The following is a 26,546-nucleotide window of genomic DNA, read 5'->3' as shown; positions in this document are numbered from 1 at the left end:
AGGAGGTTAGCAGGGGAGAGGGAGAGAGAAAGAGGAAGAGAAAAGGAAGGTCTTGAGGAGTTTCCAGAATTTAAGGTGATTCCGGCTCAAGACGGAGAGAGGCAGGGAGGCTATTCCAGATGGAAGCACCTGTAGAGGATAAAGATCTACCCCCAAATCTCTGTTTGTGAAAGCGGCTCACAGGCAGAGAGTTGGAGGACAAGCAGAGGACTCTAGAGGGAGAGTATTTAGGAAGAGAGTGTTGTAGATAGTGTGCGCACCGGCCCTAGAAAGCCTTATGGATTATGCAGAGGGTCTTGAACTTGATCCTTGAAGTCTCGCGGTTCTGTTCTGGATGAGTTGTAGAGGACGGAGAGTATAAGTAGGAAGATTGAGAAAGAGGCTGTTGCAATAGTCCAGCTTAGAGAGAACCAGGGCTCTCTAGGTAATGAGCATCAAGGCGGAAAGTGAAAAAAGGTAGAATACCTCCAAGGAGGTGTAGTTGGAAGTTGGACTTTTTGGAGATGTTTGAGATGTCAGAAGAAAAGGAGAGAGTGGAGTCGAAGATGACCAATATTTTGTTGCCTCATTGGTAGGTGGGGGCGCAGAGACAAGAGAGTCAGGCCAGTGAAAAAGTGGGAAAGCGGGAGCAGGGGACGATCTCTGTCTTACTGGCATTCAGGCATAGATTATTAGCAGCACACCAAGCCTGAATTGCGGATAGACAGTCAGGGATGATTGAGGAGGAGGAAGCCAAAGGTAGCCTAAAAGAGAACTGTGTGTCATCCGCATTACACTGAAAGTTAGAAGTAAAGGTAAAGATCCTGTGGGCCAAGGGGGGGGGGGGGTCATGTAGGTTTTTAAGAACCAGGGGGAAAGGTTAGATCCCTTGGGGACACCACAAGTAGAGAGAGTGGGAGAGGAGAGAAAGGGCCTGAGTTCAACCTGGGAGGACCGGTCAGAGAAAAAGGAGGTAGTTCTGTATGGTAGGCGTATTGTGAGCTCTCTAGGGTGAGGGTATTATGAAATTAAGGAAGAACTGGGTTTGGAAAGCTGTGTTGATTTCAATGAATCCCCATATGCTCACTCCCTATTTAGTAAATTACATCTAGACATCCTCCCTTTGGCGACTGTTTTGAATACATGGAATTCCCTTAGTTCCTAGCAATTGTTCCCTTCTGTCGGGGAGGTGTGGGCAAGGAATCTGTTCAATGTTTTCATTTAACTACCCCTTTTATGATGTCCCGAGATGACATAATATGAAACAAACTTTGAATGCGCTCAGTATTAGGCGCCTTGTTAATGGCGAACATCTTTGCAGAATTACCAAGTGCCCAGCAATAATCTATGTCGCTTCTACATTTCTATACAAGGCTTTGTGGCGTAATGTAATGCAAGTGGTCTTGTATAGTGCCATTGGTGGCCTTGCTGCGCATTGATCAAAAGTATATAGGTAGACATTTTACTATTCCTCTTTTTGGTCCATCGTCCAAAAGGTTTGATGCAAAAGTGAACTTTAAGATTGTGCTTAGCTAAAAATCGTGTATTGTGTTGGAAATGCCCTCAACAGGACATTTCTCTTTCAGGGAGAAGGTTCATGAGCTAGATTGCACTCAACACTTTCAATACGGTCTGTGATTAAGCCGTTTTTCTCTTGTTGGTGTTGTGTCTGTTGCATTTGATAGTCTTGGGTTTTTAGATGGTTTTATGTCTGTGAATGTGTATAGGTCTAACTTCTATGGTTTAACCGAAATAAAGTTGAATCAAATTTTATTGAATCCATCTAGTGTGTTAAACTAGCACTGTGCCAGAATTCCTGGATCTACGTATTTTATCAGAGTCAACACTGGCCTGCTTTCAGCAATGTGTCATGATAACACATATGTCCTTTCAGTCTTCATGCCTTCTCAGTGACCTCAAACATTGGTAAGCACAGGCTTGTTTTTCTTTCATCTCTGAGCTTTCTCTGCAGTGTCTTGTGTAGGCGAGGAGGGCCAGATATCACATGTTCTAGAGAACAGAAATGCTGTCTAATTTGCTTACACGTTAACATTTCTTTTAGCAAGAGTAAAAGTTAATAGTGATTGTTAAGCGACGACTGCGAGTAATCCAGCCAATTTGTAAATGTTTATGCAGTTTGGAGACAGTATATGGATGAGCACGGAACTTGAGTGGTGTACATCAAGCAAACGTTACCATCATCTACTTGTCAAAGGCACTCACACTGTGCAGGAAATACCACGCTCTGTGAAAGGGACTGAAAGCAATGCGTCACTGAAACTATTTTACTTTTATAAGACATGCAAGATACTTTTTTAAATTAACATTAAAAATCGGTCTACAAAATGCCGTTTCTAAATAACTAAATGCTTTACCTATCACAAAATCAATCATATGCAACTATTTAACATGAACGCGATTGTCACACATTTTCATTAACCAGGTAATAAAACATGCTTTGAATTGCATGATGTTGACTAAATTCCTACCGCTCATTTTAAAGCGATATACTAAATTAAAAAGCAACTTACCCCAGCCAGCAAACCAAAAAACTTCTCGTATGTTCTTTGTTGAGCACAACAATCAAGGATCATGTTGCAAAGTTCTTTCTGTTTAAAGGCAATTAAAATATCGATTTGACACTTTATCATTTGCTGCAACAAATTAGACGTACAAGTAGAAGTGAGCATACTAGGACTAAAGGCTTAAAATGCAGGGCCGTTTGTTAAAAATAAAAAAAGGTCTTCTAAATTAGTAGGATTACTTCACGAAATAACATCTTCAAATTCGCCCTGGAGAGGAGAGGGAGAGATTTGATGGGAGGTAGAGAGGGAGAGAGGGAAGGAGAGAGAGAGAAAGTGAGAGAGAGGGAAGGAGAGAGAGAGAGGGAAGGAGAGAGAGAGAGAGAGAGAGAGAGTGAAAGGGAGGTAGAGGGGGAGGAAGAAGGGGCGGGAGAGGGAGGCATGGAGGGAGAGGAAGGGAGGGGGAAAAGAGGGAGAGCGCCCACGCACAGGATGTGGGACTCCGATGTAGCCCTGCTGTTTTTGACCTAGTCTGGGGGCTCTTGTACACACCTTCCCCAGGGAGGGCCCACTACAACCCCCCTTCTCCACAGTCCAGATTCAAACTAAGGGGTGTTAGAAAACCAGACACAGAATATATGACACAATGAACAGAAGATGGGCTAATACCCTAGTCCCATTCCCTTCCATAAACGGAAACAGGCACAATGGGGGATTTTTAAGCCCGCTGGGGACCTTTGCTTTAATGAACAATAACAATAATCCTACCCACTTACATTTCTGTTTCTACGACTACTTTCCCCTCGCTAGTGCACCCTGCCATGGGGTTCTGCTACATCAGCTACCCTCCCTTAATGGCGTGGCATCCAACAGTCCATCCTTTCCTATTCTGTGCCACCCACCAAGACGTGGATAGCTCCTGCAGATGACCCCTCTGTAAGTGTGAACTCAAGCAGGTCACCAGCTTACCAGTCCTAACCTTCACATAACTATTACCTAGTGTAAGGAAGGCATGGTATCAAACAGTAAGACAGACAAGTGATCACAGTTTAAGGGTGTTTATTGAACTTCAATTGGGTTTGAAAAACGCCTATAAGCTACGGCCATCAAATCATAACAACGCAGTCCTAGTGATGTCTTGTCAAAATGGGCCTATACTAATAAACCTATTGCCAATTCTTACCTCTAAATAAAAATAGTGTGGGAACAATGTAACAAAAGAAAAGTGTTCAATAAATCATATGTCCGGCTATTCAAGCCGTTGGCTTCCCTTCCCCATATTTTCAGCACGGGCCAAGGCGGCACACTCGAGATTAGCACAGTCTCTGGCTTCTCAAGCACGAGGTTGTAGATCAAAAGCTCATATCCAGGGCCTTCTGTGTCAAAGTCTCTTTGCCATCCAAAGTCTCTTATTTCAGAGGGCCTGATGCAACACAACAAACATTAAAGTTCCTTTCTTCTCAGGATTTCACATGTACAACTTCTTGGATGATTTTCGATTCACCCTGGGTCCCCCTCTGCTAGCTCAGACCCACTTAACACACATCTTTCAATTGATCTCCCTCTGCTGGGCTGGGACCAACGTTCTCTATTTTTTCAAGCTTTCTTTACTTTCGAAATTGACTGTGCTTGGGATTTTGCTCAACCCGTCGCAGGACCACTTTGATTCACAATTACTTGCTCTCTTCCTCACTTTCACTTTGTCAATTCTCAGCTGGATACCGTACAGAGACTTTCGATTGAGCACCCACACAGCGCCGGACCACTGTCAAGGGTATTGTATCATGCTTCAAAAGTTCAATCAATCATCAATAGTTCAACTTTAGTGTCCTTTATCACATGCATTTTAACAATATTAGTTCCACCACCCGCCATACAATGTTGCTGCTTGGAACCTTGCCTTCAACACAGACCGGTCTTGTATCGGTCTCCCCAACTCAGCGGCTGCGTTGATTTCACGGATGTTGCTTTGTTGTTGGAGTCAAGGACAGTACCACGGCGGCTGGCGCTTCTCCCTCCCTTGATTATTGACACAGGAGGGCCACGGGTATCTCCGACACACAATGCAGGATTCTTCAGCCTGGTTTCCTGGTGTAACGCTTTCCACTTTTGAGGTTTTAGAAAAGTAACAGTTCCTTGTCGAAAAGGCCAAGGGAACTTCCCACCTTGCGATCCCATTCTGTTTTGCCATCTTTCTTCTCTCGTTAAACTGCCATCTTGGAACTGCTGTTTCCTCATGTGCTTTACCTCACTCAGAGTGTGCTCTCGTGCTCCGCCTTTTATCTGTGTGGGGAACCTTAATGGAAGTCAGGTGTGTGTGATGATCAATAATTGCCTGACCTCACCTGACCATTGTATTGGGACACTTCAGGTATACAGCTCGGGTGTTAGTCTGTTTTCCCTCATCACGGGCTGTCCATGTCTCTGCATCTGGTGTCCCACTCCGAGAGGACCCCTCATCCAGGTGATTCTCCCGCTCTAGTCCACCCCAGAGGAACTGGATCCAAAAGGGATGGTCGTGGCCTGACAACCTGGATGACAGGTCCCCGGGGACTGGTGGGAGAGAGACCGTCTGGTTTCTCACACATGGTAATCATTTTCATTTCAACAGCTTTATTTCACCGAAAAAGTCATAAAAGTGATACACAATAAATAAATACATCATCATACTCACTTATCGCACACAAAATGTACAGTCAAGAACGAATTCAGCAAGTCACACGGTAGAAGCAATTTAAAAAGCAACAAAATTCATCATCAGAAACACATTAAGATCATTGGATGATTAAAAGTGGGCAAGCTAATTCCCTAGTCTTTTTCATAGGAATTCTCCCTGCCCAGCTCAGGTAATTGCTGGTAGCAAAAATGACCAAAGCGTCTGCAGAATCCAGGCCCTTAGCCACCGCTTTGCTTAATGTCCTGCAACCGCGATTTAGGAATAAGGCCTTCAAGAAACGCTTCCTCAAGAGCTTAGTCTTCAGTCAGAGTAGAAGATAGTGTTGCAAAGTGTCGGCCACCTCACCACAAAGAATACATGCTGCGGAAACAGCATCATTCCATTTGTGCCGGAGTGCGCCTCTGGGCAAAATGCCAATGCAGAGCTTTGGGTTCAAAGCCCTTTCCCACTTGGAGGTAACATAATCCAGGTACTCTTTGCAACCGACCCATTTCTTAATAGCAAGGTATCGGGTCAGTGGCTCTGAGACCCTGGATTTCACCAGGCTATCACGCTATGTCTTAGTCCCCGCTGAGCTCTTGATCACTTCCTTAGACGGAGATGTTATAACAGAGACCAACACTCCCACAACCCCAGCTGTCTGTACCAAATGATTTTTCACGTGGGCAGCCCACTTCAGAGAGCTGCTCTCTTGCTGAGACAGAACATCCAAGACTGCCTCTTTATATTTGCACAGATGGTCATTTGACCATAGACTGGCCCAATAAAGGACATGACGCAGTTTGCAAATCATCTCTAAGCCTTGTAGGCCAGTTTCCAGTAACAATGGAATATTCGGGGCAGTAGTGGGCAGTCTAAGGATGTTTTTTTTAAATGTGTTCTCCGCCACTACAAGGGGTTGAATCTCCCATTTGTCCCCAAGCATACAGTGCTGCCTGGCGTACTTTAGGTTTATAAGCCTCCAGCGAGACCCATACCACCCCATTCCCGTGGTCATTTGTAAATCTAGCAAGGGCCCCACTGTACCTGGCCAGCATTAACTTGGCCTTCTCAACCTGCAATTTCCAGCCACATGACCTCATGACACACTCCTAGATAGTCATATGACTGGACTTGCTCAATCACACCATCCTCCAAAGAGAGTTAGTGCCTTTTCCTTCTTCCTAGCGTTGGCACTGAAAATCATAGCCTTAGTTTTGCTAATATTCAGGGAGAGCCTGTTCCTCTTAGTAAAAGCCACAAAGAACTCCAACTGCTTGCGGACGCCGACAGATGTTAGGGACAGGAGTACTGCATCACCTGCAAACAATAATGCTGGAAGCTTATCGCCCAGTAGTGAATGGGTATCCGTTTGAGTGGCCAAAAGCCTCTTCAGGACTTAATTAATAAAGATACAAAACAATTTAGGTGCTAGCACACAACCCTGGCAAACCCCCTTCTGGATGTCAATACTGCGTGAGGTACTTCCACCAACATTCCAGCGGACCACCGCAGAGATCTCTGTGTAAGGGCTCTGGACAGCAGAGAGCAATGCGGCTTAGATAACAAGCTCCTCTAACATCTCCCAAAGACGTGCTCAGGGTACAGTGTTGGAGGCAGTCCATAAATTGATGAAAACTGCAAATACATTTGTCTTTCTTACTACAGCGTACTTCTCACAGACCAGTCGGAGGCTTTGGTCGATGGTACTCAAGCCCTAACAAAACCTCTCCTGGCGATGGTCTTTTATCCATTACTCAGAGCCCAATTATCCAGATGGAACAGCAGTGTCCGGGCAAGCGTCTCCCCCCCAGCATCTTAAAAGGTAATAGGTCTAAAATTAGCAGGGTCATCATATACGCCCTTTTTATGAATTGGGACAATTTCTGCCGAGGTCCAAGAGTCCGGGACCTGCATGCTAGACAGCACTACGTTCAATAGTTTGGTCAAATACGGTACCCAGACCACAGACTAATTTCTGTAGAAGTCTATCGGTACTCTGTCCGGACCCAGCGCTGTACCTATATTTTGGCGCACCAGCGCAAGCTCTACCTGTGTATTTGTGAGTATCGGGGGTGCCCTGGTTGATACAGCACATTCCCTGATGGACGCAAGCTCCATGGAAATCGGGAGGATAGCTCAGCGGCAACGTGCTCGCCTTGGAAGCAAGACGACACGGAGCAACACAGGTTCGATCCCCGGGTCCGCACTTAGAAACCTCTGAGAATTAAGGGCGTTATAAATAACCTATCATATCATAACACCATCCGCCCAGTAGAGGTTACCATAGTATTCTGCCCACACTGCTTCAGGGATCAAGCCATTAAGCGGACTTTGGCTACCTCAGTGAGCAAACCCCATCTTAGACCAAAAACCCTTGGAGTCCCCGCAGCAGTGCCTTCCATAAATCATCATGCCACTCCCTCCTCTTGTCCTTCAGCATCTTACAATATTCGCCTCTTACCGTCTGACCTCAGCACACCTCTGGAGTCTTGGATCTTTGCAGCCGCAATGAGCCGCACCTTGGCATCCCGGCAATTCGCATCATACCAGGGGGTAGCTTTCTCTGTGAAGTTATGGACTGCTTTAGCAGGTTTTGAGAAATAAGATCTCACCTGCGCTATTATTTCCTCATGGAGTTTGATCAGAACTGTGGCATCACTCGGATCCAACCTCGCAAAGGCCTCAAGGAGGGGACAGATGTCAGCCTACACCTGTGGGAGAACTCCCTCCGGATCCAAACCATGCCACATCAAGTTCTTTGTGGCCTAGCCAAGAATTTCAAGGGCAACTACACTTCGCCCATCTTCTGCTCGACTCCCTCCTAAAACCACCCAAAAGCCCCTTCCCACATTCATGCGTAGGGGGTGATGATCGCTCTCCACCCTCTCTATTACTTTAAAGGCCCTGATGCATCACCAGGCCTCAAGATTAACAAGGATATAATCTATTTTACTAGAGGACCGGTCATTATCAAAAGTAGGAGGAGCTGGCCAGTCCCCAGAAAAATTGCCCATTGTATGCCCTGAGGTTGGCCAAGGATACCCGAATTACCATTTCTTCTGCTGACTTGTGCTGCCTCCTAGGTGGAGTCAAACCCCAGTGACTATCTTCCTCTGTCATGATATCATCCAGGGCACGCACCGGCTCAATCTGTACGTTAAGATCCCCCATAACTAATGTTTTTGGGAGTCCAGTGAGACACACCCTCCAGTCCAGGATTTTATTTGTGATCCTTTCTGTAAGTGCCACTCCCCTCCCTGCTACACCCCTGTTATAAAAATTAACAAGCTGCACAAATGTGCCATCCAGCAATTTTATGTCCAACAACAAAATATCAGGCGAATGCATGTTTATCACTGTAACTGATTTAAATAGGATCACGTTCACCCAAGTCATTAAGCCCTCGCACGGCCGCCCCCTTACTCCCTTAGATGCTGGGATAAAGAAGGTTGCATACCACTGCAAGTGTGGCGGTTCCAGGGCCCAGGTTTCTTGAAGCAAAATCATCTCCGACTCCCTAATGAATGTAAGCCAGTCGTCAATAAGGTACCCTGGCTATGTTCCATGACAGAACCCGCACCCCAGGCAGTGTTAGGGTCAAATTATCCGCCAAGTACAAAAATTGCTTTGTGAAACCTAGGCCTTTTTCCCCCTCTATTCAGGATTCCCAAACTTGTGTCTCCCTCCTGTCTTCATGTGCTTTTTGTGAGCTCTTTAAGCCGGAGTGTTGTCTTGTCCTTTTGCTCTAGTTGCCTGCCTCTCGATATCCTGTCTGCCTGCTCTAGCTGTCCCCTCTAGTGTCTCCCCCTCTCCCGCCTACTCTATGGTGCTCTCTATCTCGCCTATCTTCTCTAACTGCTTCTCCATTGACTATCCTGCTCTCCTCACTAAATCTGGTAGGAAAAGGTTTAAGAAGGACATCCTGGTCTCCAACCCAGGCCCTCCCTATCACTGACACCTACACTAGTGCCTCCTCCAAGGAAACTCTCGCTGACATCCTCTTTTTCGTACCTTCACCTGACCTATGGACCCTTCATATTGTCTCTGTGCTCTCTTTTCTCTTCCTCTCCCATTAATGGTGGCACCCATTGGGATGTCCTCTTGGCCTCCTTTCACTCCTCTAAGGCCATCATTAATGTCTACTCTAATGGAACTGTCTTGGTCCAAGGCCCTCAGGCCAACCTTCACCTCTTTGATAGACGCTTCCTGCGCCTCATCAACTTCCTTTCCTCTCCTGCTGTCCCCCCTCCTCTGTCCTCTGCTACCTTGCCTCCACCCTCCCTCTCTGCCCCCTCTCTTGCCCCTTCTTCACCTCTGATCTGTACCCCTCCCCGGAAGTCCTTCAAGGATGGCAACCTTCTCCACATAGCCACTCTTAACTCTCGCTCTGCCCTCAAACATTCCTCTGATATCTGTCGCCTTCTTGAGGAACTGGACCTTGATGTCCTTGGTCTCACTGAGACATGGTTCACAGCTAGCTCTGTTACCAGCTTTGACACACTCCTGACGGTTACAAGATCCTCTCCGTGCCCAGGCCCAACCGTGCTGAGGGGGGGGTGTTGCCCTTATCTTCCCTGAGTGGATTCCTGCCACTGTCACTCTTACGCAGCCCTACTCTTCTTTTGAATGCCTTGTCTGCCGACTCTCTCTCTCTCCTAGCCACTCCCTTACCGTGGCTACTATCCATCGGCCACCCGGTCAAATTTCCTCCTTCCTCTCTGAGAAGGAGGACCTCTCCCCACTCCTGTCCTCAACCTCTCAACTCCTTTTTCTTGGAGACTTCAACATCCACCTGGATGCCTCCTGTCCCCCCTCTCTGGACTCTTTCGCGACCTCTGCGACTCTCTCTCACTCTCTATTCTCCCGTCTGGGCCGACTCACTCTGCAGGGCACACTCTTGATGCTCTGATCTCTTCTGACCTTCCCCACTCTGTCCCTCTCTCCACTCCTCTCTCCTGGAGTGATCACTTTCTCCTATCCTCCCACCTCACCTTCCCTACCCCTCAGACAAAGCCACCTTCATCACTGCCACCCTCCTTCTCAGTCATCCGACCCATGAAGCGCGTGTCAGTTGAGGCTTTCGCCGCCACCTTCTAATCCCCTCCCCCTTCGGCTGACTCCCACCCCGACACAGCCCTCTCCACTCTGCTATATCTGTCACTCTTGATATCCTTGCCCCTGTCATGAGAATCCGCCTGAAGTCCAAAGACAAATGTAACTCCTGGTATGACTCGGATCTCGTCACCCTAAAACGCAAGTGCAGGGTGGCAGAGAGGAAATGGCGTGTTTCATGTTCATCCTCTGACAAACTGGCCTGCCGCCTGCTCCAAAGGCAATACCGGCTCTCCGTTCCCACCAAGAAGAGAGCCCTTATCCAAGCCCGCATCTCTGCGGCATCTAACAATTTGGCTGAACTCTTTAAAATGTGCAAGGAGCTGGCCAACCCTGCTGCAGTCTCTACCTCCTGTCTCCTCCCAGGCCCTCTGCACGGCACTGGCCTCTCACTTCATTTTTAAAAACTCAGGACATCCTGTCCTCACTCTCCTCCTATACCCCCCCCCCCCTCTATTCCCTGCTCTTCCTCTGGCCCTTCTGCAGCCACCCCTCCTCCCTCCTCTGCCTTTCCCCTCTTTTCTGCTGACGAGGTTTCCAGACAAGTCTGATCTATGAAAGTCTCGTCGAAACAGGTCCACCCCTGTTCCTCCAAAACTATCAAGGACCACATCGACACCCTGGCTCCTGCCCTGGCTGACTTCTGCAATCACTCCTTCGCCTCCTGAGTCTTCCCATCCCCCCTTAAGCACTCCCTTGTGCACCCTCTTAAGAAACCCTCTTCCGACCCCTCCTGCCCGGCTAACTATCGCCCAATCTCCATCACTCCCTTCCTGGGCAAGCTCCTGGAGAAACTGGCCCTCTCCCAGCTTAATCTCCATGCTGAATTTGTTGATAGTCTTCATGACCATCAGTTTGGCTTCAGAGCTGCCAGAAGCACGGAAACTGCTCTCCTGAACATCCGTGAGGACCTGCTCTCGAACCTTGACTCTAACACTCCGTGTGTTCTCATTCTGCTCAATCTCTCTTCTGCCTTTGATACTGTCAACCATGCCATCCTGCTCAACCGTCTTCGTTGTAACCTGGGTATCACTGGTCAGGCTCTGGCATGGCTGACCTCTTTCCTCTACAATCGACCCTCCCAGGTCCAACTGGGGTCCTTCCTCTCTGACATCTTTTTCTCTACCTTTGGTGTCCCCCAGGGATCTAACCTCTCTCCCTGGCTGTTCAACCAGTATCTGGCACTCCTTGCCCACCGCATCGCCGCTCTCTGCCCCAACTTTCAGTGCTATGCGGATGATACCCAGCTCATTTTCAGGCTACCCTCGGCTTCCTATTCTCCTTCCCTCATCTCTGACTGTCACTCTGCTATCCATGAATGGTGTGCCGCCAATGACCTCTGCCTCAATGCCAGTAAGACTGAGATTCTACTCATTGGCACACCCACTCCCTCCTTGCCTGCAACTCTCTGGCCGGCCTCTCTTGGCCCTCTTCCTGCTCCTACCTGCAAGGCAAAAAACCTCGGGGTCACCTTCGACTCCACACTCTCCTTCTCTCCTCCCATATCTGACATCTCCAAGAAGTCACACTACCAGCTGCACCTCCTCAGAGGTATCCTTCCTTTCCTCTCCTTCCCCCAGAAGCTCACTGTCTCCAGAGCCCTGGTTCTCTCAAAGCTGGACTACTGTAACAGCCTCTATCTAAATCGGTCTACCTCTACACTCCGCCCTCTACAACTCATCCAGAACAGGACTGCGAGACTTGTCCTTGGCCTCAAGCCCAGGGACCGTATCTCTCCAGGACTGAAATCGCTACACTGGCTCCCAGTGGCTGCGAGGATTAAGTTCAAAACCCTCTGCATTGTCCAAAAGGCCTTCTGGGGCTTGGGGCAAAATCCCTGAAAGTTCCAGAAGCACCTCAAAACCTTCCTCTTTGCTTCTGCTTTCTCCCCCCCGCTCCCTGCTAATTACTGAAACTGCACTGAATCTGCAACTGGGCTACCCACCGTTCTCAGTCCTTGGCCCAGCCACTCTCCCCTGCACTGCCTCCCTGGCAACCCCTGCACTGCGGGATGGTCTCTGTATCCCTACAGCCCCCCTTCCCAGCACTTGTCTGCACTTTTCCCTTCCCCCCTCCCTTGCACTTGCGCGATCTGAATGACACCTGGCCTAGTAGGATCGTTGTCTGTCTCCCCTTTGTTCCCCCCCCTCCCTGCCTCATCGCGCCTTGAAACACTTGTGTATAGGCACGTTACAAATAACATATCATATCATATCACCCTTCAATGCCTCTAGGGATACTCTGTGAATAAGGTCACATGCTGGGTAGCTGGAAGGACTGCAGCTGTGGTCCTAGGTTACGATAGGGACAGCATTCCTGTCCCAAAAAGCATCTTGGGTCCCCCACAAGGGGAGACTGCTGCCACTCAGGAGGGGCTATTTTGATGGAGATCTGTAACCGAGTCTGGGGTAGGGCCCGCTGTTCCATTTCAAGGAGACCCACAATGAGAGGAGGATCCTTCACCCAGACTTTGATAGCGTCCGTGCCCTGTGGCCCCAATAGCCTCTCACATGAGACCAAGTTACTGTGAATCACTGACAAACACCCTCTTCTATGCCTCAGCCAATGTCTAACTTTGTTCATCAGGCTATCTCCTTGCTCCTGTCTTCGATCCTGGCGCTTTGGGACATTCATGAGATAAAAAAGCCTTGCTGTACAGCTCCAGGGCCATGGTGGGGGATGCGAAGAATATTGGCAGGCCCAACCCTCCTGCTGCCCGAACCCTGGGCTAGAGCCGCCGTTGGGGACACGGGGGGATAGCAGTGGTAGCTACTGACAATACAGCATTCTTTAATGGTGGTGCTGGGTGACTACCCTCCCTCACCCCCCATCCCGCTCTACCCTCACCCCCCACCCAGTCCTCAGGCACACACAGGGGGTTGGGTACCCACAGCATCAAACCCTCCACCAATTTTGCCAGCCTACGGATGTCACACTTGAGCTCAGCATTTTCTGCCCGCATGAGCTCCAGAAACCTAAAAGCATGCTTACAGTCCTCACAGCTTTTACTAACCATGCCAACCTCGCTTACAATGTCTCACATTTGACCGCCCTCCCACCTGGAGAAGGTATTGGGGGCAGGGTGGGGCAGGGCAGTATCCCGGCCCGTAGCCAAGCCCGCCCCCACTCGAGTTCGTAACCATCTACTCCCAAGGTGTCCAGGATCTCGAACCTATTGATAGTAGGAACCCCCTGGGGATATTGTGGGGTCCCTTCTGGATTACCGACCCCCTTGGTACTACCACCCTCCACACTAGGTAATCCTACCCCCTTCAACCGTAGCTCATCCCCTTACATAACACTACCCTTTTAAAACCATGTCGCCCTAAACCAACGTACATATAATACAATACATACTTACAAATACATATATAACCAATTACATGGGGTGCCTGTTGCAGTTAGTCATCCCTATAATGGCCCTTCAGTTCTTAGCCCAAGAGCTTCATTTACAGTACCTCAATGTTGAGGAAGTGGTGGATCTTGCCCTGCCTGTCCAGAGGGGCTGGCCGGCCCCAGGTGCTGTCCTGCTTCCAACAGTGCCCCATGTCATGGGGGGGTGTCACTGTTACCACCGCTGGACCCCGGAGGATGGGAGGTTTTTCCTCCATATCGCATGGGTGGGGGAGGGGGGGTTTGATTCTTTAATCCTTGTGGTGCCCAGTGTACATTTTGAACACCGCAGAGTCACTGCCGCAATCTCTTGTTGTGCTTTCCTCAGCGGTAGCGGATGCCCTCATGGGGCAGCACCCAATCACCACTGCGATCTTTCTGCACATTTCGGTGTCCTTTTCAGGGTGGTGCCTGCCCTCTCAGCTCACTGTACCTGTGCAACGCATCGGATCCTGCTCCTTCCTGCTTTACACGTGTCATCGCTGGGACACAGCCCAGGACATCTCTTAACTGCTTGCCATATCTAGCCCCAGAGTGGGCCAGAAACACATGATGGGGCTCCTCTTTGTCCTGGGCTGCCACACTCATGTGGCCTGGGACCATGGACGTTTTGGGGCTACCCCAATTGGCACCAGAGTGGGGCGTTTGCCTGTGAGGCACTGCTGCTTAGTCCCAATCCCAGACAGCCACACTCGCTCAGCCTGGGGGGCACTGTTTTCATCCGGGCCACCTTCCCCAAGTGGCCCAGGGCATATATCTTCTGGTCAACCCGGTCTGACTCCTGGGTGGGTCGACTATCGCACACCGTGTGGGTGCCTCAGCTGCACACCGTCGCACAGCCCAGTTCTCATACTTCAAGCCAGACCACCCTGTCCTCGATAAATGCGGTCCAGCTCCCAGAGATCTACACACTCAGAGAGACCACTCTAGGCAGCAGCCGCCCAGTAAGTCACAGGCCATTCAGCACCTGATTTACACAGTGGCTATTCAACTGTCTGTCTTGTCAACACTAAGGTGGATTCCTGGAGTCGCTACACTCGCACCTGAAACAAAACGGAACTTCATCCACATGTGACTCATGAGATTTGTCGAGAATAAGCCTCTTCTCTGAAGGTCCGATTTGCAACAGAGGACAATAGAAAGTGCCCTCTAAGTTTCCTGTGACGGTTTTAGGAAACACAATGAATGATGCCTGCCACCACCAAGGCACAGGCTGCTCCCGTGTGCCTTTCTGCCATACCCACGCCTCTCCTAAAGTTGACGTGTGCAGAGTGGTGCCACATTGTACTAATAGCTGCCTGGTGTCCAAAAAGAGATGCTGGTACTCCATTCTCTGTCTCTTTGAATCAGGGAGATCATGGCTCTTTACCACTCATCTCAATCCACGTCCTTAGTGGCATGGTTCCTGAAGACCTAGTCTATGGCCACCCAAGATTATCTGGCAAAAACAATTATTCAGGCAGCAAGGAAAGACTCCACTAGATCACAATATTAATGTAAAGGGAAATGGTTCTGTTTTGAAAACTGATTTAGAGTGTGGATCCACTGCACTGCCACCTACACGATGTTTATTTTATTTCACGCTTAGCAGAATCTGGTAGTAAGATTGAATCTTAATGCACTTATCAATCGGCTACCGGAGCACACCTAACTGAGACCCCACTTGTTATTCACGTTAACATCTGATAATAGGGTTTTTTCAATGGTTTGCTTTATGTTTTCTCTATGGCAAAGTCCTCCACCCTGTATGGGATGTGAATGTTGTTTTGGCAGCCTTTGCGCACAACACGTTCAAATCAATGGCATCAGATGATCTGCAGTTAGTTTCATGAAACACAACATTTCTAGTGGATGTGACCTCCGTCTTTCACCTGGGGAACCACAAACGCAAAGAGGATCCCACTCTCCCATCCTCCTCATCAAAGGTAGTTATGTGATTTACATCAATCTGGAAATGTGGCTTGCCAGTTTTCTTTTCCAATCCAGTTGTTGATGCAGAAAGAGTTCTTAACACTCTAGTTGTGTGCAGAGCCTTAAGGTTGTCCCTAGAAGGAAAAAGCTAATTCATTCAACAAACAGATTGCCACTTTTGGAAGCCTAAATGGGGGGGAAACATACCTCCAAGCACTCTATTACCTACTCGATGGTTTCATGCATATTTCACTCCCTGCCAAACCTTGAGGGAGCCCCTACCTCCACAGGGTCTCCCATGCTCACAGTTTAAGGTCCAAGGCAGTTTCCATAGACTTCTAGTGTCATGTTCCCCAGAAGCCACTCATACCTTCTCCCAACACTACTCTCTGTAATCTAGTTCATTGGGAGATGCACAGTTTAGCCAGTCAGTTTTCAGGAATCATTTTGGTCGAAATCTCTGCGACACTCCCTGCCACCTTCCGCAATTTAAAGGATTGTTTCAAGTCTGCCAAACGCATCACACAAAGGGGACAAGACATAGGAGTAAGTACAAGTTACTTAACCTAGTGATAACTCAACCCCTTTGTGCAGAGGGCTCTTTTGTCCAAACGTCCTGCCCGCTGTGCCTGTTAATAACAGTATTAATGAGGGTTGGTGGCTGGTGCGGACACAATGAGCCCTGGCACATTTCTTCAAAATAGTTGTTGTGCAAATATAGTGCTCCAGTCCTGTACCCTTCCTGTGGACAAGATCCCAAACATATTTTTGCAATAAGGGGAAGATCTAGAGAAGCAATTTCCAGATATTAGAAATCCCATGCTACTACCAACCTAGATGAATGTCTCATGAGGTTTACTAACAATAAAACCAAAAGGGGGTTGAGTTTGTAATTTTATATGGTCCCACTATAGTATTTAAAAGCTGAAGGCAGGTCATTCATATACTTTCGAAAACAATGAGTCCCTTTTAATAGTGGAGATAAACATTGGGGCGATAAATCTGTTTTATTGGGATCAAGAACTGTGCCATCTGGGTCAAATTTCTAGTTTAGCAGTGAAGTCCTGTATTGCTTCTATCTACACACAACCTTCAAATCACACTTAAGTTAACCTACTTGGATAAAAGCATTTCTCAGAGTAAAGCAAAATAATATGTGATCCTTCCTAACTGGAAAAGGTTTTCTGGAACTGGAATGAGGCATGTCTCTGCTGCAATGTAAACCTATATATCCATTTGAAGTGGACTGGAATGAAGGCCACAACTGATACTCACTATGCCAAGTCTCCCCCTTTCAACTACAAAACATCATGGTGAATAAATCCAAAATAATCAAGAAACAAATACACTAATTACACATATGGGACACCATCATCAGCCTGCAACAAGTCATTTTTCTAATAACCTAACACACAATGACAAAGCTGTTTTAGGGACAATTAAATGGCAAGGACATACTCTGTGCCGCTGCTAGTGACGCAGTTTAGTTCCTCCATCGAGACAATACCTAGGCCACCTTTTAATTGGGAATAATTGAGTCATTCATAACTAAACAAGGCCAAGAAGAAACTGGATATTGCAGGTTTTTCAAACCTCCTTCCTTCTGTTCAAAATACGTCAGCGTCCCACCAGACCACAGAGTAAAATAAACTGTATATACAGGGTTTAAAAATATTGGGTAGAGCCTAAAAGAAGCCCAGGTTAGCATAACACCAACAACTACCACAAGCTACCTTTGGCTCCTGGAGCCAACTGCTGCCACACAAATATACCCACCTGACCATGACTGGGAAATTGTACAAAAGGTGCATTAACGGGACATGTGTACTGGACAGAAAGCTATAACATGCAACTCATGTGGATGTTAGATTTGTGGCACAAAAATTAATGCCTTTTTGTAAAAAGAAAGTGAAGTGGCAGCAAAGTAAAACATGTTGCGGCACTATAGAGGCTGCAACAAAGATCAATGTAGAAACAAATGTAGTAACAGTTAAGGATGCAGCAGCAAAGTTAATCAACAATAAAATGAGATGCAGCAGCAACACAGAACAACTGAATGGGTGCAAACGTTAAAATAAAAGGAAAAACAAACGAATGAGGATGTAAAAATGAAAAAAGAAAATTGTAAAGCAACATGGCAAGAGAAGAGGAGGAATCAACAGGAACAGTCCACAATATAGCACTATACAAAGCGGCCTAGCAATAGGAACAGGGGTTTGTGGTGTGTGCATTTTGGGGGCATTCCACAGTTTTGGGAAAAAGCAAGATCCACCATCGCTCACGTGCTCCAGAGAGGCTTTTCTGATGTGAGCATCTCTTAAAGTTAAACCACTAAACAAAATTAGCATTTTCTTTGCATTTCTTTTCATATTTTTGTGCGCTTATTTTTTTTTTTTTTTAAGTCATCCATTAAACATACACTGTCCTGAGAACTACTACATGAGATTTTAATAGCCTCTGGATCACAATGGGTAGCTCCTGGTTAGAGGAATATCCTGTCACCTACTAGCTACCTCTGGCTTTTGCTCCAGGAATTCCAATTTCAATCCTTGTATTTATTAAACTTGTGATTTACATGAAGACAATGTAAGAACTCCAAAATCCGGCTAAAAACATGCTAAAAATAGAATTACTGAAATAAGGGTTAAATCTTAATCCAACCAATTCACAGATGACCTTGCTCCAACACCCTTGGTATGAATGTTTTCACACAAATAAAAGGAAGATGTATATAAGAAATAAATAGAACTCACCTCTTGAAGGAGTCACCCATACATTCCACTTATTTTTAGTAGTACATTTTATCTAACACTGGATGTCTGATAGATTCATGTGAATGCAGTTATGCACTACCATTGTAGGGCCAATTAGGTTGCTGGAAGAATAAAAACGTTTTCACATGGATTCATTGGCTAAGGTCCATATGAAATTAAAAAATAACGCTAACATGTTTTAGGCATGTAGTGATCTATCTGATTTGATCGAGTGCCTGAAGGTCATTGCGTGTTGGGGGAGCCCGACTATCAAGTTATTGTCCTTGAGGAAGGTAAATGGAATACACGTGACAAAGTGCACTCCCTTGCTCTAGGGGTTAGGTGCTGGGTGAAAAAGGGGGACAGATGCTGCCACCAGCTCCATGATACATGACATGGGATGGCAGAGGAAGGACCCCCATGGTCACCGTGACCCCCACCTGTCATCTTGCCAAGAACAAGAGCTTCAAAGCCAACATGGCCCCTTCAAGAATATCAGGTCAGCCAGCTGAATCTCAGAGATGGCGGAGTAATAACCATAGAAAGATAACTCCCACAAGAAAGATATTTTGAGAACCCGCTCCCTTAGGAGAAACACACGAGGCAAGTGGCCCACCTGTCTTGCTTACAGGCATGGGAAATCACAAACCCAAAAGTCCAGCTCACCAATACATTACTGCTGGCTCTTAGAAAGCAAAGGGAAGAGCGCTCAGAAGAAGCCTCATTCCAAATAGAGAAAGGTACAAGGCTAGAAACACAAACACTCAGCAAACGCCACAACGGATGACAGCTCCCCCAATCGAAAACCCAGGAACCTGAAACTGCACACTTGCAAACAACAGCCCTAAGACCAACGCTGTGCACAGATGGAACAGTAGAAGAAGTGCTTGATGAAATGGGATAGTGAGGGAGTTTGGAGTAAGGGGGCCGAGGGAAGGAGTACTCTGGAGGTGATAATGCATGCTTTGGCTGGAGGTGATGGCAGAGGGAGAGAGGGTGAGGGAGAGAGGGAGAAGGAGAGAGAAAGAGAGAGGAAGAGAAGAGATGGGGAGAGAGGGGGAGAGAGAGAGAGAGAGAGAGAGAGAGAGAGAGAGAGGAAGAGAAGAGGGAGGGAGACAGGGAGAGAGAGGCAGGAAGAGAGAGAGAGAAGAAGAGAGAAAGAGGGGGAGCGAGAGGTAGATGGAGAAAGGAGAGGAGAGTAAGTTGGAAGGAGGAAAATAATATTGGAAGGAAATTAAGGAGGGGAAGGTCCCAGAGGTAGGGGGGAGAGAGATACCCTTGATGTTTGAGGAGGGAAGACACCTTTGAGGTTGGAGAGAGACTGACCACAAAGGTGTGGGGGAGATAAACCACAGAGCTTGGCGAGAGAGCAACATCAGAGGTCGTGGAGCAACTGAAACAGAGTTTGGAAGGAAAGAATACCTGGTTGCTGGCGAAGGAACTGAGGGGGGAGAGCTCAGAGAAGGTGGTGGTGGACCTAAGGAGGTATAAATGGTGAAAGACCTAGAAGACGGGGAAAGGAAATTACCTCACCAATCCCGGGAGCTGGCAAGTCAACAGAAAGTGAACAAAAGGAAGAGAATCCCATGGGAAGGGTATCGCAAGCAAGGATTACGAGGAAGTGGTGGAGAACCCCAAGGTGAGAGACCTGCGAGAGTCTAGAGAAGGAGATCAGAGTTGAAATCTAACAAGTCGGGCACTGGGAAGAGGGTAGCGATGATTGTGCATCAGATTTAGCACAAGATGTCCCTCCCTTCAACACTCTAGCCAACCTACTAAAAAGCAAGTCTCAGACAGACGAGACTGCACTTGGAAACGTTAACACTTCCATCACTGGTGGCCTTGATCTGGAATATAGCAGGGTGCGGCCCATGGACTAATTTCATCTCAGGGCAATAAAGAAGGAGGCTATGTGAATTGCAGGATTATTAGAAGGAAGCGTCAAGGGCACTTGCGACAACACAAACTGGGAGACAAACCATTCTCCATGGTTTGCCGGGAAAGGGGAGGCAGAAGCGGAGACTGTTAATTCATGAAAAAGTGACCTATTACTGACTTTTGTTTTACCACACCCCTCATTTCCCCCACTCAACGTAGAGCCCACCCTGTCCTTCATTTGCCTTCTTTTTAGTCCAAGGAGAAACCATCAAGCAATTTATTTTCCACTATTCTCAGCTGAAGGCACAGGTGGCTTGTCATTTACTGAAATTGAACACCTTTCTCCCGTTATTACTAAATAAAACCACTTTAACTTGTCATCCAAGTCTAGGTGTCAGTGATCTCCACTCAGATTTGTGACAACGTACAAAAAACAAAGACATCAGCTGAAGTTTTACCTGATGCCACTGCACCATTTTCCACTAGCAATTCTAAAAAGGTCATTAACCAGATGGCCCTTTCGGTAAGGGAAATCCAAGTGAGATATATGCAAGCCAGAAGACTGACAATGTGGTACAGGCCTCACATTAATTCCTATGGAAGTGAGCTTCATCTCACTTGATGTTGTTCCCAGTGTGATAACTAGGTGCATCTATATGTAAATACAACACATCTTGCCAGTGCTGAAGGGTCTTTCATTATCCTTTTGGGCAGGGTCCAAATTGACACAAAAATTGTACCTCTGAAATCTCTCCATCCTCAAACTCCAGAATTACCTTGAAGTACTGCTTGTCCTACTTTCTTCTCTACGTCAATCCTCCAACTCTACTTTTTCCTGCAATTCCTCCTCTCTCGCTATACTTGTCTCTCTCACTCTGCAGCCCTTCACCTACAATCGTCTTCTAAACTACCTCATGATTGGACTTCTCACTCTTAACTTTCAGTCTCACAAACACACACACTGGCACGGTGACTAATTTCCAGCAATTCAACAATCCAATATTGGCTCATGCAACCCTTTACCTGGCTAAGATGTGCAAGGCAATGGCACTAGAGCGAAGGTTCCACCAGGCCTAAATTCAGACCTTTCCTGATGGATTGCCTTCACAGCAGCCTTCACGCCTTCGGGCCAAGGAGCACCTGGAGAGGTCGCAGAGAGCCTCCTCCATGCTCGATCAGCCTTTATATCTAGCGTTTTTCCTAGAGTCCAGTCACCGAGCATAGGGAGATATCAGACACTTCTCAGATCCACCTCAGATGTCTTTTTTGTTTCACCCGGGAGAGTTGTCCCTTTACCAGCCTGCGTTTTATAGAGTCCATGCATGTCAGAGTCCACAAGAAGAATCGCTTCAAGGCCTCTCTGGAGAATCAAAAGAAATGAAAGGCCACTAATGCTTTGGACAAGGCACTTAGCCCCCATGGACACCGAGTAGGCCCATACTCACCCTGCTCTACAAGTTTTAGGGCATCACCCATCTGAGTTAGAACAAATCCTTTCGTCCAAGGCCCTAGAGTTCAAGTCACAATCGAAACGGTCCTTCCCTTTAGTTAGTCTTAGTCCTGGAGATATCAGGAGGATTCACTTCTGAAAAATTCAAACAAATGACTTTTTCATACATGTTTTCTTATTTTCTTAATCCCTGCTCGGTTTTCCTCGAGGCCTACTCTGTCTCCCACAAACACCAAACTCCTCTCTCAGTCCAAAATGAAACTCCCTCTTCCCCACTTTTAACAGCCACCACTCAACAGGTTTTGATGAGGTACCAGGCCTTTGGCATGACTGATGCTGCAACCCTGAAGTGGGTTCTTCACGATGAAATGAGGAACAGAAAAGATAGAAGGTGGACTGTGGATTCCTCAGAATTTGCAGCACTTTGGCCTAAAATGGGGCGGGAGGAATGTGGCAGCTGCCGGATGGTGAAGAGCCGTATGTTGGGCATTGACAGACAGGGGAATTGGTCGAGGGTTGGGGTGATGGGATGGACATTATAATAACACTGCACACCTTTATTGCACTCTCTCTGGATCCTTGATGGCTAAGGGTCTCAGGACGATTTCCTTACAAATCTGTGTACTGTTGTCACAGCTAAAGAATACAGACAATCCATCATATATCCATAATATTGTACGATTTGATTTTATCAATCTGAGTATTTTCATCCTAATCGTTGAGAAAATGAAGTGTGAATTTTTTTGCTTTTTAGACAAAGAAAATGGCAATTCCTGTTTGTACCTGTTCGGACCAGGAGGACCCAGGGCCCGACCCTCTGCTCAGACAGCAGGTAAGCATGCACCAACATGTGTTACTCCCTCTGTCCCCTCAGGCCATCCCCACCCCCTCTGGACACCCTGATGTTCCCTTGTGCCCCCACCATTCTCGCACACAGGTGTTGCCCGTTTTGCTGAATTCTTCTACCCTGCTCCCCCTGGCCCCCCTCAAGCCTACTTTTGTAGGAGTCTGTCCTGGTAAATTCTGGTTTCACCATCACCGTCTTGTGGCCAATGCTGGATTTGACTTATGGACTTCATTCATTCATGGTGCGTCACGCTTTCTCAACTCTCATGCTAGACTTCCTTTGCATCTTGTACTCATGGTGGCCCTGAATCATGCTGTTCCCATCTTCATCTTGTATCCTGGCTTGCAGCATTATGTGTTACTACTGACTTATGCAATTGTATCCACTTTCCCCTCTTGCTTCTCCACTCTTGACTGCTAACTCTCTGTTCTCTCCCCCTTTCCCTTCTCCCTTTTCCTATCTCCTCCCCTTACTTTCTTCTATGGACTTACTCCATCAGAATTGCCCCTGGATCTAGTATGATAGCAACCTTGTCTGCCTCCTCCCCTTACTGTTTATTTCCTCCCCACCCCCCTCCAGCACTATCTGAAATGTCGTCAGGCCTAGTATGACAGTCGCTTGTTTTGTTCCTCCCCTATCTTTCTGCACCCCTCTCCCTCACCTCTTGTTTTTTTCCGGCTCTACCAGAAATGTTGTCAGGCCTAGTACGGTAGTCGCCTGTCTGTTTCCATTTCCTTCCCACTCTCCCCCTCCCATCTTCATCTATGTTTTAGCTCTTGCACTATCTGAAATGTCATCAGGCCGAGTACGATAGTTAATTTCACATCCTTACAGCCTGTAAGAATGTCATTGCATTTTCCCTTGTTCCCTCCCTTGCCTTGAAGCGCTTTGAAACACAATGTGTATAGGCGCTATATAAATAAACTATCATATCATTGTTTTCGAAATTCATGTCACCATAAACCCTTATTTAAAGTCTGCCCTGGTGCAGATGTTTACATTTACACACATTTTATTATGATTTCTGGGATGAGTATAAACATTTGCCAAAATGTACAGAACGACCTGTGTTTTGGCCATGTGGACCAATTTTGATTTTTTGGGATAATTTTTCATATAATCCTAAAAATCTGAAAAACCATTCAAACTTGGGACATGACTCATTGCAGTTGTTTTAGCACATGGACCAAATGCCACACCTTGAGATTTGGTAATTGAGGCTGTTTTTTGGACCTCCACCCATTTCATTAAGAATGTGAGTTAAGCAATTCTCCACTTCCCTGAAACGTGCAGTGAATATGGTTTACATTTTCAGACTCCATTACAAATTCCCTACAATAATATGGGATACATTACTCACCGTAATTGTATTTCTGATGCTTGTATCTGCTTAGATTTACATGCTCTGCATAGGCAGACATCTATTAGTAGCTGCCCAGTATATCACATGAAGCTATTTTTTCAAAGTTCGAAAAAGGACATCAACAGGGTGTGTCTAATATTAATCCTAGTGTGACGTACCCTATACACATGATCCCAAATGCATCTAGGTCCCTCAGATTATTTGTTTCTGACAAGAGGGAGTGCAAGTTGTAAGCGTGGAGTGCAGGTAAAGACCATGGGGTGTGAAAGACCTATGTTTTTCCCAAGAACCTTCAACTCCAAGAGGGGAGGAAGGTTGGGCACATGTGAATCTAAGCAGATACAAGCATCAGAAATAAGATCACAGTGAATAATGTATCCCTTCTGAGGCTTGTGGAAACACTTAGAATCACATGCTTTTCATAGATTAGCAAGCAGTACTTTTAGAAGGAGTTGGGTTGTCTGAAGGCAGTGCTGCAAAAAGATGTTTCAACACCTCTTGTCGAATCTGTGTATCACCTTGGAATGTGTGTCTAGACAGAAATGTTGGGTGAAAGTGAATGTTGAACTTCAAGTGGTAACCTTGCAAATGGCATTTAGGGCACATTTGCAATGAAGGCTACAATTTTTCCTGTGCCTCGAATTGAGTGTGTTCTAGGCTAAAAAGCAGTGTTCTTTTAGCAAGAAAATAGCAAAGTTGGATGAAGTTGATATGATATAACATTTATAACACGCCTATACACAATTGTTCCAAGGCGCGACAAGGGAGGGGAAACAAAGGGAAGACAGAGTACAATCCTATTAGGCCAGGTGACATGGAGATCGCGCAAGTGCAGGGGATGGGGGAAGGGGAAAAGTGCAGGGGGAGAGATGAGGGGGCAGTGCAGTACATAGGATGACAGAAAAATAAATAAGACAATAGATGAACATGCAGCACGCTAGTGGCAAGTGCAAGGGTAAGTGCAGACATCAGGTGTCTGGTGCTCGTAGGGGCTCTAGGGATACAGAAACAGTCCCCGAGTGCAAAGGTTGCCAAGGGGGCGGTGTGCAATTGGCAGGGGGGCTTGGGCCCGAGATCAGAGGGTAGCCAGGTAAATCAGTGCAATTTCAGATTAAGCCAGGAGATCAGCAGGGGAGAGGAGGAAAGAAAGCAGAAGCAGAGAGGAAGGTCTTGAGGTGCTTCCGGAACCAGAGATGGTTCAATTTTCAGAGTGGCAGCGAGGCTGTTCCATGGGGATGCCCCAGCAGAAGAAAGAGATCTACCACCAACTTGCTGCTTGGAGAAGTGACTAACCCTGAGGGAGTTGGAGGGTAGATGAGCGAAGAGCTTGAGCGTGAAGATATTTAGGAAGAGAGAGTTGAAGGTATTCAGGTCCCAGGCCCCAGAATGCCCTGTGGACAATTCAGAGGGCTTTGAACGTAATCCTCACCGCCACTGGGAGCCAGTGCAGAGATTTCAGTCCTGGAGAGATACCATCCCTGGGCTTGAGGCAAAGGACAAGTCTTGCAGTCCTGTTTTGGATGAGTTGCAGAGGACGGAGAGTAGAGGCAGGCAGATTTAGAAAGAGGCTGTTGCAATAGTCCAGCCTAGAGAGAACCAGAGCTCTGGAGACAGTGAGCTTCTGGGGGGAAGGTGAGGAAAGTTGACAATCCATTTAGAAATTGCTGCCTTAGAGATAGGGTCCCCTTCTCTTCCAGTGTCTATAGATAAAAGATAACTGTTAGGTTTGGTCTTTTGAAGGTAGAACATGACAGCTCTGCGTACATCTAATGTATGAAGGCTTTTTTCTGCCGCTTTTTGGTTATTGGAAAAACGCAGGAAGTTCTATAGTTTGGTTCACATGCAGTTTTGATATAAATTTCGGCGAAAATTGAGGATGAGTGTGTAGAACCACTTTGTCCTTGTGTATCATTACAAAGGGGTCTTGTACTGACAGCGCTTTTAGTTCGCTGACCCTTCCGATAGAGGTAATGGCTATAATAAAAGCTGTTTTATATGTCAGATGTTTAAGGTTGGCCTTGTGCATAGGCTCGAACGCCCCATGCCCCCATGAGCCTTGTGAGTATGATATTGAGATCCCAGCTGGAGTAGGATTAGACACTGGATGGTATTGTTTTTTAACACCCTCCATGAAGGCTTTAAAAACTTGCACCATCCACCAAGAAATCTTGCTTTGAGACGTGGTGTAAGCAAGAGGACTGCTAGGTGTACTTTGAGTGAGTGAAAGACCAATCCTGATTCAAGTAGATCTAGAAGGTAGTTGACTATGTTAGACAGTGAACAGTCAAGTTGGTTTGAGAGGCCATGTTTTGCACCCTAACACACATTGCTTACATTTGTTAAAGTCGCAGTGTCCTGTATTAGGATTGCGTGCTTCTTTGAGTATTTCCATGCACCTTTGGTATAGGTTTAGGTGACCAAATTCTATGACCTCAGGAGAGAAGGCTGCTAAGTTCAATGTCTGAGGTCAAGGGTGTAGCGTTGTCCCATGTTCCTGAGTCAACAGATTGTCAGGACAAGGTACTTTCATGGGAGGACACAGGAAATAAATGTGAAGGTGGGTAAACCACGTCTGCCGTGCCCATATAGGAGCTATTAGGATCAGTGGTACTTGTTCCCGGTGTAGCTTGTGGACTTTATTGTTGAGGAGAGGTGTTGGGGGGGGCATATGCAGATCTC

General features: G+C 46.9%; 1 protein-coding gene across 2 annotated transcripts in view; it reads right to left on the bottom strand.

The window, feature by feature from the left end:
- The window catches only part of CWC22 (CWC22 spliceosome associated protein homolog), a 743,793-nt gene that overhangs the window by 128,107 nt on the left and 589,140 nt on the right, over positions 1-26,546 (bottom strand). For both annotated transcript variants that reach the window (XM_069616085.1, XM_069616086.1), the window contains one exon: positions 2,511-2,588. In XM_069616085.1, coding sequence (XP_069472186.1) covers positions 2,511-2,588 — 78 coding nt within the window. The remainder of the gene's footprint in view (positions 1-2,510; positions 2,589-26,546) is intronic.

The sequence above is a fragment of the Ambystoma mexicanum genome, chromosome 9, assembly GCF_040938575.1.
Source record: "Ambystoma mexicanum isolate Mex_15411 chromosome 9, UKY_AmexF1_1, whole genome shotgun sequence".
In the NCBI taxonomy this organism is placed as follows: domain Eukaryota; kingdom Metazoa; phylum Chordata; class Amphibia; order Caudata; family Ambystomatidae; genus Ambystoma; species Ambystoma mexicanum.
This window is presented reverse-complemented; position numbering and strand designations above follow the sequence as displayed.